The 14,612-nt window shown below is 40.2% G+C and overlaps 1 protein-coding gene across 3 annotated transcripts in view; it reads right to left on the minus strand.

Annotated features, from left to right (window-relative positions):
* Nucleotides 1-14,612, minus strand: part of GBF1 (golgi brefeldin A resistant guanine nucleotide exchange factor 1) — a 122,084-nt gene that overhangs the window by 98,661 nt on the left and 8,811 nt on the right. For all 3 annotated transcript variants that reach the window (XM_082854894.1, XM_082854893.1, XM_082854892.1), the window contains exons 2-3: nucleotides 9,247-9,355; nucleotides 7,668-7,734 (exon numbers count right to left, since the gene is read on the minus strand). In XM_082854894.1, the coding sequence (XP_082711020.1) occupies nucleotides 7,668-7,734; nucleotides 9,247-9,342 (163 nt within the window). In that variant the 5' untranslated portion in view covers nucleotides 9,343-9,355. The remainder of the gene's footprint in view (nucleotides 1-7,667; nucleotides 7,735-9,246; nucleotides 9,356-14,612) is intronic.

Consider the following 14,612-nt stretch of genomic DNA (forward strand, 5'->3'; position numbering starts at 1 on the left):
GTGTGCCCAACCTTGCCTCTTCTAATACTTAGCCCATTACATAAATTTGTCTGCCAAAGTTTATCATACTTGGTTCTTTCAGCCTCCACTTAGGCCTTGAACAATTCACCAGCTCATTTCCAAGTGGGTCAAAGCTAATGACTCGGGGAATTTCCTGGTGATCCAGTGGTTAGGACTCTGAGCTTCCACTGCCAGGGGCCCGGGTTCGATCCCTGGTTGGGGAAGTAAGATCCCACAAGCCGCAGCACGGCCAAAATCAAAAAAAAGTTAGTGACTCATTCAACCTTCTTCTCATGGCTTCTCATGCTGATTAATAATGATATATTGCTTACTCTAGGGAGATGGTAGCTCTAACACCAATTTTTTTTTCAAATATTACCCTTACTCTAACAGCAAATTTTTTTTTTTCAAATATTACCCTTACTCAATCTTTTTCCTGACAGTGACTACTAAAATCTCTTCACTACACTTTCCCATGTTCCAACTGAAACAGATTAACTTGAGGTATGAGGCATCCTGGAAGAGTTTTGCTTCAACTTAGAAGGCTATTTCTATGAGGCCTAAGCCAAACAGGTGTTAAGTCATAGTTCCTCCCAGGTTGGCTTTCAGACTCTGTTTAAATGTTCTCTGTAAACCTCTGGAGGTTACACGGATTCAAACCTCCTAGCTCAGATTCTGAATTCACAAAGCTTGAGACAGACAGTACCCTACAGGTGTGTTTGTCCAGGATAAACTATATTTAAATAAACTCCTGATACATCCACTCTCTCCAGGCACCTGCTTCTCCCTCTTAAACTCAAGCACACCATATCTTGCTGTCCAGGTAAGCACAGTAAAGAAATATCCTATCCCTCAAATATCTTATCCCTCAGAGTTACAATATGCAAACCCACCAACGTCTTTGGGAACACCTAAACTCTGGCCAGAACAGCTTTACATGGGAAAGCCAAATAAGCAAATATATGAGTTAAATTTTTGTTCATTTCTTTGGCTTATGTGTTAGCAAGGGAAAGAGTGGGAGTAAGAAAAGATGGCAATAGATTTTTCTCGTTCACTCTCACCTATTCCATACCTGATAGGGAACCATATGGCACAGAGTAGAGGCTACAAAGGTTAGCCTTGGAATGGTCAGCTAGAGCCACTAGTCTTAAAAACCAGTGGTTACGAGGGCAGGAAGTTTGTTTACCATTACAGATCCAGTGCCTAAGTGCCTAAGCAAAATGTCTAGCACATAGCAGATATTCAATAAATATTGGTTAGAAGCAATTCAAGAAGCTAGACCCAGAAGAAATCCAAAACTTGGTGAATCTCACAAAGAAAAGGTCCAAGCAGCTACAACAGTTCCATAGTTAATACAGGTGCTTATACTGAGCCTCAAGACCATATTAGTCTTATGCTAAATACCCCCAAACCCCATAGGTCCTCAGAATTAAAAAGGCCAGCCAGGGGTTATATCTCCAAAGGCAAACTCACTACCCTCCCCACCACCACCACCCCTGACACACACTACTAAGAGGTCTTCCTCAAGCCCTGGCCTTAAAGGGCTTTAAAGGCTTTAAAGTCATTAACAGGTGATTCCTTAAGAGAAGATTCTGGTTGTGATACTTTTAGACTGTTCTTCTCTCTGTGCTTTAAAACAAAAATTTTCTGGAAAAGAATCTCTTTGTAATGATCTAAGTTTGAAGACCAAGGACAAAGGCAGCCTCAATCTGGAGGCAAATGAACACAGCCAAACACCACAAATCACAACTGACTAGAGCCTTGTCCATGAAGTTATACTGAATGAAGGGTACTAAGGCTTGCAAGGACTTGCCTAATCTGGGAACAAAGAGATCAAAGACCAGAGATAATGCTTCTAAACTGTCTACTCTGGGGGGACTTCCCTGGCGGTCCAATGTTTAAGACTCCATGCTTCCATGGCAGGGGGCACGGGTGTGATCCCTCGTTGGGGAACTAAGATCTCACATCCCGTGCTGCGTGGCTAAAAAAATAAAAATAAACTGTCTACTCTCCACAGACCTAAAACCAAGAGCAGTATCAAGTATCCTAATATTTCACTTTCCCTTTCATCCCCCTATCCCATGCCACAGATCTTACCACCCAGTCTAACTGTGAGATTGGAGATAACTCCAATAAGCAAGAGCCCCAACAAGATCTCTAAAAGGATAAAAGGAAATGTGTCTTTGGAATCTAAGCCCATGGTAGGGCTTGGGCAGATGCAAGGGAGAGGCATTGGTCCTTCTGCCCCTAAGGCCAGGACAACCCAGCCCTGCAGGCAGCACAGAGTTAACTACCCACCGGCTTTGAGAAGCACAAAGGTACATCACTGCAACATGCCTAACATTTACATTGCCTCTCTCTGCTCATTAAACAGGTTTTGGTTAAATAATGAACAAACTGTATTACAGACTCCGATGAGAATTCCAAAATTATAAATCAACTGGGAAAGCCCAAAGGGGCAGACAGACAGGGAAGGGGGGAGAAGGATAATATTGACTAATATAAAGGGCGCAGCTTGACAGTGGATATTCCTGCCACACCTGATCAAACACACTCCGTTGGGGGAGGGGAAAGAGAGCAAGAGAGGGGAGATGGGACAAGAGAGCCTGAAATTTGCATCCGGAAAAGATTAAAATGGATTCTTTGGGGATAGAGAAAATACATAATATATATTACTATAAATGCAAAACTGTACTAAAAGCTAACTCAAATGTCAAAGATTACAGCTTGAATAAATTTAAATATAAAAGCCATGTGCTTCTTGAGTTAATGAGAGAGACATAAAAGGACAAACTGGGCTAGGAGGCTGAATAGAGCCTTATGCTGCCTTTGCTGGGCAATGGGTTCAAAGAACAGCAGCAACTATAGTCAGAGGCTTCCCTTCATGGCTCTGAGCCTTGAGAAAGAACTGGCAAATCCCATTACTTTTCCAGTGTACATTTGCTATTTTTAAAAATTAAGATACAATTCATATGCCATAAAATTCACCCTTCTAAAGTATACACTTCAATGGTTTTTAGTATATTCACAAAGCTGTACAACCATCATCATTATCTAATTCCAGAACATTTTCATCACCCCAAAAGGAAAGCCTATAACCATTAGGTTATAACCCTATAACCATGCCCACTCCCAGCTCCTGGCAACCACACATCTGCTTTAACTCCTTCAGAATAACCTCCTAAAGGATTCCTAAGAGAACTGAAAGACCAAATGAGGGGCAGCAGTCAAGTCTCACTGGTGGTGAGCTATGGCTTTATCCAAAGTACCAATATGCAAACTTTGCTCTTAGGCACTCCATACCTTCCAAGTGCAACCCTCTCTTTAGATTTGGTATTAGAATATTCTATTACTCTAGATGTTACAGAGCATCCAGTTGTCATGCATTTTAGGCAAATACTGACTGCAAATGTAGTCCAGAGACATATCTGTGAGAATAACTGATATGGACTTGCTAAACTTACTAGAGACAGTGGACTTATTTCCTTCACAATGCTCAGATAATGTTCCTGGAGAAGTAGGTAGCGCTTATGTCGGTAAAAGATTCTCTGACTGCTTACAAGAAAAGAGACAAAATCATTTAGGTTGACTGACAATGTCCAATGAACCACCTATTTCCATTAGTAATATTCTTAACCAACCCAGCCAGCAAATAACCTAGAAAAGTGCAAATAGAAAGCCTTTGTAAAAAGAGACCAAGCCCAAGTCATTTGCATGAGTTAAACTGAATAGAGTCTTAGAATTCCTGCCATACTTCCTCCAAACTAAGTGGTACAACATTCCCAGTCACATAGCACAGGCAGTCCCTTCAGTCTCTCTCTCCAAGTTCAAAACCCTTTCCCAGCCTCCAACCGTTAACAGGCTTCCAAGAAAGCAGTCCTCCTGACACTGCCAATCAGAAAAATCTGTTTGTTTTGGTAAAAGAAACAAGAAATTGGTCATGGATTGCAGAGTCCAGGACCACAGGGGCAGTTGACCCATAAACCTGTTCCTGGAAGCCAGCACTATGTGGGGGGTCAGAACCAATCAGAAGACCATGAAATGCTCTATTTTGGGTCCACTCTGTTATTTTCTCAGGCAGGTAATATGCTAAAACCCAAGAACAATGGGGCAACCTTGGCAGGCACCATTTCAACATCTGCCACAGCTGTTGGTCCCTGGAAAATACTACAACCTTCTTCCTTGCTCTGAGGGAAAGCCTGGCAACCTTGTTGGAACCCAGCTATGTTCCTAGTACCACTGACAGAACTGGCTCCTCAGTGCATTCTGGTTTTAATAGTTTCAAGCAGAAGATAATCTGGATTCCTAACCCAAAGATGTAAGAAAATTAGGCAACAGACTCAACTTTGGTAGCTCTTAGATGGTCTAGACTCCAAACCCTGGACTGCACTATTCACCACAGATACAGTCTCTGAACTGAAGTCTTGGGATATGTCAGAATGGAGAAAACAAGTGTGGGATATGGATTGGATGGCAAGTAGGAAATGTGGCTCTGTCAGGATAGCAGCACCACCTCAGCTCCTCAAGGTCTGCAGCATGCCCAAAAAGCCTACAAGACTACTCCAGTCTGACCTCAGCCATTTTAAGGTGTCCCCAGCTACTTATAACAACAATTCCTAGCTGTCTATAAAATAATTGCCAAGTTTCCAAATGTATTAACTTGTTTAATCCCCTTAACTCTCTTAGAAAGACAATACTCTGAACTCTGACCCAACAAAAAGAGTTGTAAATATCTACTCACTACATTTTCTTTTTAATTGGGATGTGTACGCTTTATCTGAAAAGTTGAAAATATCTGGCAGCAGCATGGATGCAACTAGAGATTATCATACTAAGTGAAGTAAGTCAGAAAGAGAAAGACAAATACCATATGATATCACTTGTATGTGGAGTCTAAAATATGACACAAATTAACCTACCTAAGAAGCAGAAACAGAACAGAAACAGACTAACCTACCTAAGAAGCAGAAACAGAAACTCACAGAACAGACTTGTGGTTTTGGGGTGTGGGGGGAGGGGAGAGATGTAGTGGGAGTTTGGAGTTAGTAGATGCAAACTATTACATATAAAATGGATGAACAACAAGGTCCTACTGTATAGCACAAGGAACTATATTCAGTATCCTCGGATAAACCATAATGGAAAAGAATATAAAAAAGAATGTATACATGTATAACTGAGTCACTTTGCTGTATAGCAGAAATTAACACAACATTGTAAATCAACCATACTTCGATTAAAAAAAAAAATCTGTGCAAGCCACCAACTTTCTAAAGCAGCCAAATCACTTACAGTACAGGCCATAAAATGGAAACATGCCACCTAGTTGCATTAGCCTTGCTAACCAGCTAACAACAACAACCTCTATACTACTTGATCGTTCTTGGTTAATACTGCCAACACTTTTTAACTGAGTAGAATTTGCTCCTTTTAAGAAACATGTAGGGGCTTCCCTGGTGACGCAGTGGTTGAGAGTCCTCCTGCCAATGCAGGGGATGCAGGTTCGTGCCCCAGTCCGGGAAGATCCCACATGCCGCGGAGCAGCTGGGCCAGTGAGCCATGGCCGCTGAGCCTGCGCGTCTGGAGCCTGTGCTCTGCAACGGGAGAGGCCACAACAGTGAGAGGCCCGCGTAACGCAAAAAAAAAAGAAAGAAAAAATAAGAAACATGTAGGGAATCCTTAGATAACTTCTGCCCATGTTTAGGAAAGTAAAAAGGAATTTTTCTCCAGATATTCTCCTATTGATACATTTCTCATGAAAGGAAAAATTTATTTGTTCGTTTATTATTTATTTAATTTGCAAAAGCTTTAAAAACTATTTCATTTGTGGTCTTAGATATGTTACTAGCTAAAACCATTCCAGGGTTATACACTGCAAAAGCCCTTTACAGTCAACAGAGGAACACGGCTCGGAGGCTTTCCCTTTAGGTCTACATATACCCCCTTGAAAAACCTGAAGTGTTGAGACTTGCCTCCTCCCTTGGCATGTTTTTATACATAATATAAGGCACTTCCTGTGTACCTTCTCCTCTAACTGTAAGAACAGAAGCAATGCAGAACAGGGCACTAAACCAGGCATCAGGGGCCTGAATTCTGACGGAAACTCTGATGGAGTTTTGACTCTGCTTCTTAGGATCAGTGTGACCTCAGCTAAATCACTTAAAATATCTTTGGGCTTCAACTTCATTCATAAAAAGGGGACAATATCTAACATGACTCCCCAGCAGGGTTGTGTGAAAGTTCAATAAGGTACAGTAACTAGACTTACCATGGTGATCATTTTGAAATGTACAGAAATATCAAATCACAATGTTGTATAACAGGAACTAATATAGTATTATAGGTCAATTCTATTTCAAAAACAAACAACTCACAGAAAAAGAGATCACGTTTGTGATTACCAGAGGCAGGGGGTGGGGGAAGGAGGAACTGGATGAAAGCAGCCAAAAAGTACAAACTTCCAGTTATAAGATAAATAAGTACTAGGAATGTAATGTACAACATTATAAATATAATTAACACAGCTGTATGTTACATACGAAAGTTGTTAAGAGAGTAAATCCTAAGAGTTTTACATCACAAGGAAAAAAACCTTTTTTTTCTATTTCTTTAATTTTGAATCTATGTGAGATGATAGATGTTCACTAAACTTACTGTGGTAATCATTTCATAATGTATGTAAGTCAAAGCATATGTATACCTTAAACTTACACAGTGCTGTATGTCAGTTACATCTCAATGAAACTAGAAGAAAAAATGAAGTTCCCCATACAAAAAATAAATAAATAAATAAGTGAAAACAGTTCAATACAGTAATAAATATGAAAGTGGCTTTGAAAATTCTAAACACATGAATATTATGTAACATAATTATGATTAGGAAAACAGGGGCAGAGTGTGTGACACAAAAGATTCTGGGAACAAGAGAAGACTAAAAGATCTGCATTACAGAGAGCTAAGGCCCTAAAACCAACAATGATTTTCTGTAAGAAAAGGGTTTTGCTGCAAGTATTAAAAACTTCACTTGTGGGCTTCCCTGGTGGCGCAGTGGTTGAGAGTCCGCCTGCCGATGCAGGGGACGCGGGTTCGTGCCCCGGTCTGGGAAGATCCCACATGCCGCGGAGCAGCTGGGCCCGTGAGCCATGGCTGCTGAGGCTGCGCGTCTGGAGCCTGTGCTCCGCAACGGGAGAGGCCACAACAGTGAGAGGCCCGTGTACCGCCAAAAAAAAAAAAAAAAAAAACTTCACTTGTGCCACCCACTTCCTATCTTATAGAATACTTAAGTTAGAGAAAGAAAGTAGTTAAAGCAAAACAAAACAAAACCAAAAAATAGCCAAAAATAACTTATTTATAACTCAAGCAATGAAGGAAGTTTATAATTGTACGAATGCTGATTCCCCACTAAAACGGGACACTCTACTAGGAAGGATCAGCAATAAAGTAAACCAGAGCAAACTATACCCGTGGGCCAGAGCTGGCTTGCAGCCTGTTTTTTAAAAGAAAATTTTATTTATCACTCATTCATTTAAGTATTATCTGAGTCTGCATTTGAGCTACAATGGCAGAGTTGAGTAGTTGCACAGTTGCTACAGCCTGCAAAGCCTAAAATATTTATCATATAGTCTTTTACAGAAAAAGTCTGCCCATCCCTGAAATAAATCACTTACCTGTTACATTGTTTAAAACCTCCTTTAGATGACTGAAACTATGCAGCAGAGGATCCCGTTCTTCATCCTGTAACACATAAATTAAAAAAAAAAAAATTCATTATCAGGCCAAGAGGAAAGAGGAAATAAAGGACAGATCAAGAGCTCTTTCTCTGAAGCCAACCAGAAAATTCAGTTTTCCTTCTGAAGAAAAGAAAGTTAGCTATAGTTCATTTTTCCAGTTCCCTAACCTCTTATCTCATAGAAGTACTCTGGGCTTACCTAAAACAGTACATCCTGAAATACTAAGCTTAGTCTACACCATGACCATAGCACTCAAGCTACCATAGATTGCTAGGTCCTTTATATGTGCTATGGTCTGAATGTTTGTGTCCCCTCAAAACTTCTAGGTTGGGATTTCTCTGGCGACTTCCCAGTGGTTAAGACTCTGTGCTTCCACTTCAGGGGGCGCGGGTTTGATCCCTGGTTGGGGAACTAAGATCCCACATGCCACATGGCGCAGCCACAAAAAAAAAAACTTCTATGTTGAAATCCTAAGGTGGGTGATTAGGTCATGAGGGCAGATTCCTCATGAATGGAATTAATGCCCTTTATACAAGAGGCCCAAGAGTGCTCCCTTGCCCTCTACCATGTGAGCATACGATGAGAAGTCTGAGACCCAGAAGAAGTCCCTCACCCGAGCATGCTGACATCCTGATCTTGAAATTCCAGCCCCCAGAAATAAATATCTGTTGTTTAAAGAAAAAAAAAAATCTGTTGTTTATAAGCTACCCAGTCTTTGGCATTTGGTTTTGGTTAGAGCATCCCAAACAGACTGAGACATACAGACTAAGATGTATGTATTATTCTATCTTTTCTATTTCTTCATAGTCATCATAATCACACATATTCATTTCTAAGACATTCCTGACTCCACTCGTACTTCTAATACAATCCACTTTTTTTTTTTACAATCCACTTTTATAAATGAACATAAGAAATTTCTAAACACACATATACATATTCACCAAGTTGGAAATGTCTAAACTTAATTTTACAATTGTACCAAAAACTGTCTTACACAACTGTACAAAAAATATCCTTGAACATACAAATACAATAAAGAAAGTCCGCTTTACAACAGGTAATCTTACTCATCTGATTGGCAAGATATGGTCTGCTCTATATAAGAAAAGTTGCTGAATTCCCAAGGAGTACCATTACCAAGCCATACTCCATGTATCAATAACTAAACTAACTGAAATGAATTTGATAGCTAATTATAGTTCTTGGGAATTAGAAGATAAGGAATCTTTCTGACATTTTTAGGCATATAAAAGAGATCCCAAGTGTTTGCTTAAGTTGTTTATGAAAACAGCTAGAAGAAAAATGGTATCATCTTTTGGCTTCCAGAGAAAAAAACGCAGCTTATAAATTTGACTCTAGTTGAAATAAAACAAAATGGTCCTTGAAACCCTTCTGAAAAACACTGAATTCCTACTATTATCATTATTACCAGGAAATTGATTACTGTTTTAACCACACACCAGATCCCCTACAGCAACTCAGTGACCAGGTTCTCTACCCACTGCCCACTTACCAGTGGAGTATGGGTGCTCCATCGCGCATTTCGTTTGATGGCCCCAACCACAATGCTAATTTCCCCTTGAATGATGTAAATATTTTTATCCACCATCCTGGCAAACCTACTGAAACAGTGAAGAGAAAAGTAGTTAATATTTGGTTACCCAAGAGCACACCCATGCTTAAATCAGTATCTGATAAGGTCAGAACTACGATTTAACTTTTCAGTACCAAGATTTCCCACCTGTAATACTAAGATGGGATGAAGCCCTTCTTATGTTATGAATCCAACTACCTGGCTCTTCTAGAGGTCTCTGCAAGTTCAAGATACAACTCAAAAAGCATCACACCAGAAACTTTTCAAAGGCACCTCAACAACCTCTAACAAGCATGTCAAATTCTTCAAAGTCAATTGTCCCCCAAATCTCTCCTACGAATCATACAGATATGCAGATACATCCATGTTGCTAGTTTGTTAAAGAAATATTTCAGATCTTCCTTTTGTTCTTCCTTTTTTATCAACTCAATAAATAATGAAGGTTTAAGTTAAAAGAAAAGAATGAAGGCTGTTAGAAAAATAGCCCTGGTCTGGAACCACAGTTACAATGTCAATTTATAGACTGCATCCATTCTGCCAAGTCAGCTCCAGAAAATTGGACAGTGGCAGTGATGCAACCTTTGAAAAGTTCTGAAAAGTCAAGTTCACTTGCTTATAGCAGGAAATCGCTAATAAGCAGACTGTAAGGTAGACTCTTCTTGGCATAGAGAAAACCCTAGGAACATGTAAAATCAACCTAATCACTTCCCATTGTTTAGAAATCCTCCTGAGAAAAGACAAAATTTTAAAAAACGAAAGGGATAGAAAGCAGGGTAGGGGAGACATACAGTTAGACAAACATTTATATCAGGCTCAAGGAAAATTAAAAAAGTAAGGCTAACAGAGTAAGGAAAGGAATTCCAAAAATATTTACTTAATAAGCACCTACTATGCATAAGGCATCTTTCAGAGTGCTAAGGATACAAAGCAAATAAGACATGGAAAGAGCTTCAGGCATACTGTGGAATGAAAAAAAAATTGTAATGCATGACTGTAGGTTGCCAACTATGTAAAAACCAACCAACCAACCAACCTTACATAAAATACTAGATTTTTGTTTTCAAAAATATACCGTATTTAACATACAGTAAGATATAAAGAGAATATAACAACCAGTATCCAGATTAAGAACAGTACAACTGAAGTCTCTGTGTGTCCTCCCTAATTACATCCTTCTCTCTTTCATCTATAGGTCCCACTATTCTTTTCTTTATAAATTTATTTACTTATTTATTTATTATTTTTGGCTGCGTTGGGTCTTTGTCGCTGCACACGGGCTTTTCTCTAGTTACGGCGAGTGGGGCCTACTCTTTGTTGTGGTGTGCGGGCTTCTCATTGGGTAGATTCTCTTGTTGCAGAGCACGGGCTCTAGGCACGCGAGTTTCAGTAGTTGTGGCACTCGGGCTCAGTAGTTGCAGCTCGCAGGCTCTAGAACGCAGGCTCATAGTTGTGGCGCACAGGCTTAGTTGCTCTGCAGCATGTGGGATCCTCCCGGACCAGGGCTTGAACCTGTGTCCCCTGCATTGGCAGGCGGATTCTTCACCACTGTGCCACCAGAGAAGCCCTGGTCCCACTACTCTTAATCTGATGTTTATTAAACTTTTATGTTGCTTTATACTTTTACTTCATTGATATGTATCTCTAGACAATATGTATCATTCTGCATATTTTTATATTTTGTATAATTAATATCATTTTGTATGTATTCTTCTGCAATTTGCCTTTTTCCCTTGAAACATTATGTTTGTGAGTCATCTATGTTGTTAAGTATACTTAATGTATTTTGTACAGGCATATAAAGAGATATATAACACAGAATAAAAGGTCTGGGCAGATGTACCCCAAACTCAACAATCATAGTCATCTCTAGAGAAGGTACTATGAAATCAGGGTGTAATCAGAGGATACTTAGCCTTATCTATATTTTAATTTTTTACAAGGAGAACATATTACTGTACCATCAATATAATTAAAAATTAATAATTATGAAAGAAATGAGATACAATTTCTGCCCTTGAGGCATTTACAGAGTTCAGTAGGATCTAAAAGAAAACTGAGCCAGAGACATGGAGGGAAGAAAAGCACCCTGAAAGTAGCTCTATTTGCATATTTTTTACACAAGAAAGTGAGAAGAATGAAAACCACTATGATAAAGGAAAAAAGAACTGGTACAAATTTTGTCCAGGCCCATAACACCTCTCCCAATCCACAAGGGAACCCAACAAAAGACAACACTTATTTTAAAGACAATTTAAAGAAACAACTAGGTTACTCTCAGAAGACTAAATGCTCTAGACACACAACAATGTTCTCTTCAATGAATAGATAAGATTCAATGATGAGAACATACCACAATGAAGAGGAGGAGAACCAAGAAGTGTAAGAAAGATAAACAAATTCAAAAATAGAGTATCAGGGGCTTCCCTGGTGGCGCAGTGGTTGAGAGTCCGCCTGCCAATGCAGGGGACACAGGCTCGTGCCCTGGTCCGGGAAGATCCCACATAACGCAGAGCAGCTGACGCCCATGAGCCATGGCCGCTGAGCCTGCGCGTCTGGAGCCTGTGCTCCGCAACGGGAGAGGCCACAACAGTAAGAGGCCTTCGTACCACCAAAAAATAAAAAAAAAAAAGTATCAGAAAAGAAAAGATAAAATCTCTAGTATCTCTCCTTCCTTAAATTATTTAGGCAAGATGAATATGCTCTAGATCTCTGGATTTTTTTTTTAATACACGTTACATTTTATTTTATTTATTTATTTTTATATATTTATTTTGGCTGCATCGGGTCTTAGTTGCGGCACGCAGAATCTTCGTTGCAGCATGCATGATCTTTTGTTGTGGCGTGCAGGCTTCTCTCTAGTTGTGACACGCAGGCTCTAGAGCACGTGGGCTCTGTAGTTTGCGGCACACAGGCTCTCTAGTTGAGGTGTGCAGGCTCAGCAGTTAAGGCACGCAGGCTTAGCTGCCCTGTGGCGTGTGGGATCCTAGTTCCCCAACCGGGGATCAAACCCATGTCCCCTGCATTGGAAGGCAGATTCTTAACCACTGGACCACCAGGGAAGTTCCTGGAAGGTTTTTTTTAAGAAACTCCTAACAACACGGGGAGCGGGAAGGGTAAGCTGGGACAAAGTGAGAGAGTGGCATGGACTTATATATACTACCAAATGTAAAATAGGTAGCTAGTGGGAAGCAGCCACATAGCACAAGGAGATCAGTTCAGTGCTTTGTGACCACCTAGAGGGGTGGGATAGGGAGGGTGGGAGAGAGACGCAAGAGGGAGGAGTTATGGGGATATATGTATATGTATAGCTGATTCACTTTGTTATAAAGCAGAAACTAACACACCGTTGTAAAGCAGTTATACTCCAATAAAGATGTTAAGGGACTTCCCTGGTGGCACAGAGGTTGGGAGTCCACCTACCATTGCAGGGGACACATTGCAGGGGGGGTTCGAGCCCTGGTCTGGAAAGATTCCACATGCCATGGAGCAACTAAGCCCGTGCGCCACAACTACTGAGCCACATGCCACAACTACTGAAGCCCGCACGCCTAGAGCCTGTGTTCCGCAGCAAGAGAAGCCACCGCAATGAGAAGCCCGCGCACCGCAACAAAGAGCAGCCCCCGCTCACTGCAACTAGAGAAAGCCCGTGCAGCAATGAAGATCCAACGCAGCCAAAAATTAATTAATTAATTTAAAAAAAAAAAAGAAAGAAAACTCCTAACAGAGGTTGCCTCCAGAGAAAGGAACTGGGGAACAGTGGTGAGAGGAAGACTTATTTTTCTCTACATATTCTTTTGTACTTTTTGAATTCTGTGTCACATACATATATTACTTATTTTTAAATTTTAATTAACAGATTTTTTTTAATGAGTAGGCGCTACAGAAAAGTAGTTGTATTATTCCATGTATAAATGATTAAGAGCAGCAATCAAAGTTAATTAACTAACATTTATTTCAGTCAACCAGATATTACTTAGCACATGCTAAGCAAAATGCTAGACAGAGTCATACAGAATTGTCCCTACCCACCCACAAGGAATTTATAATCTAGTAGATTAAACACATATATCTACACACAAACCCATACATATCTCCAATACATAAGTGATACACAGTGTCACAGTAGTGAAGCAAAGAAAATTATTTCTGGCAGAGGACCCTGAAAAGGCAAATGAAAGACAGGATTCAAACAGTCAAAAACACAAGGAGAGAATGGCAAGAGTAAAGGCTTATTGGTAGGAAAATGCAATATGTATTTAGGGGGTCATGATTATTCCAGACTTGTTGGAACATTATTCCTAGGAGAATAACAGCATGTAAAGCTAGAAAAGCAAGTTGTAGGGGGAGCATATCATGGAGGGCTTTCAATATATATAGTACATATACAGACTACCTATCATTGTAAAAAATATTTTGGGGGGCCTGGAGGGGGCCACTATAAAATAAGAATATTTAATTTCTCTCTCTTTTTTTTTTTGGCTGTGCTGCGCGGCATGTGGGATCTTAGTTTCCCAACCAGGGATCAAACCCGCACCCCCTGCAGTGGAAGTGCAGAGTCTTAACCACTGGACCACTGGGGAAGTCCGTTTAATTTCTCTTTTAAAGAACTAAGAGAATGAGAGAAAACACCTATACTGAGAACAACACAGCAACAAGTAAATAACAAACACTACACTACAAATTGCAAACAAAAGTGTCAACAGGACTTAACTGAGATCTAATAGGATCTACATGCTATTTGGAAGGCTTTCTGGAGGAAATAAATTTTGAACTGGGATACCAACTGAAATAATCAACCTAACACTCAATCAAAATTCATTAGGCATCAGAAGCTAACAATTTTCTAAGATAGCAAAGATCTAAGCAAAAAATCACTGTCTTAAGTTTCTTAGTAAAAAAGAAACATCTCAGGAATAAAGAGGAATTATTTTCAAGGACTATGCAGAGTTGCCTAATCTCCCTCCAAGCCTGAGCATGTCTCCTCACCCAAGAATCTCCCAAGGGAATTTGCCCTTGATGCTCAAATGGGAAGCTCCAATGAACCACTTGCTGTCTGGTAGCCAATGGCCTAGAACCCCTTGCCGTAAGGTCACAAAGGCCGGCAGAGACCTCACGAGTATGGTAGAAAAGAACTTAAGGTTTACCTTTTATCAGAAATAATATGAGAAGGAATGACCAAATACACACCAACGAATATCCCCCAGCCAAATAAGCTAGTGGTTTATCTGCTCAGAGACTGCGAGCAACATATATTCTTTGAAAGCACGATCTGTTTAAAGCTGGGC

The sequence above is a fragment of the Leucopleurus acutus genome, assembly GCF_964270905.1.
Source record: "Leucopleurus acutus genome assembly, chromosome: 14".
Classification (NCBI taxonomy): Eukaryota; Metazoa; Chordata; class Mammalia; order Artiodactyla; family Delphinidae; genus Leucopleurus; species Leucopleurus acutus.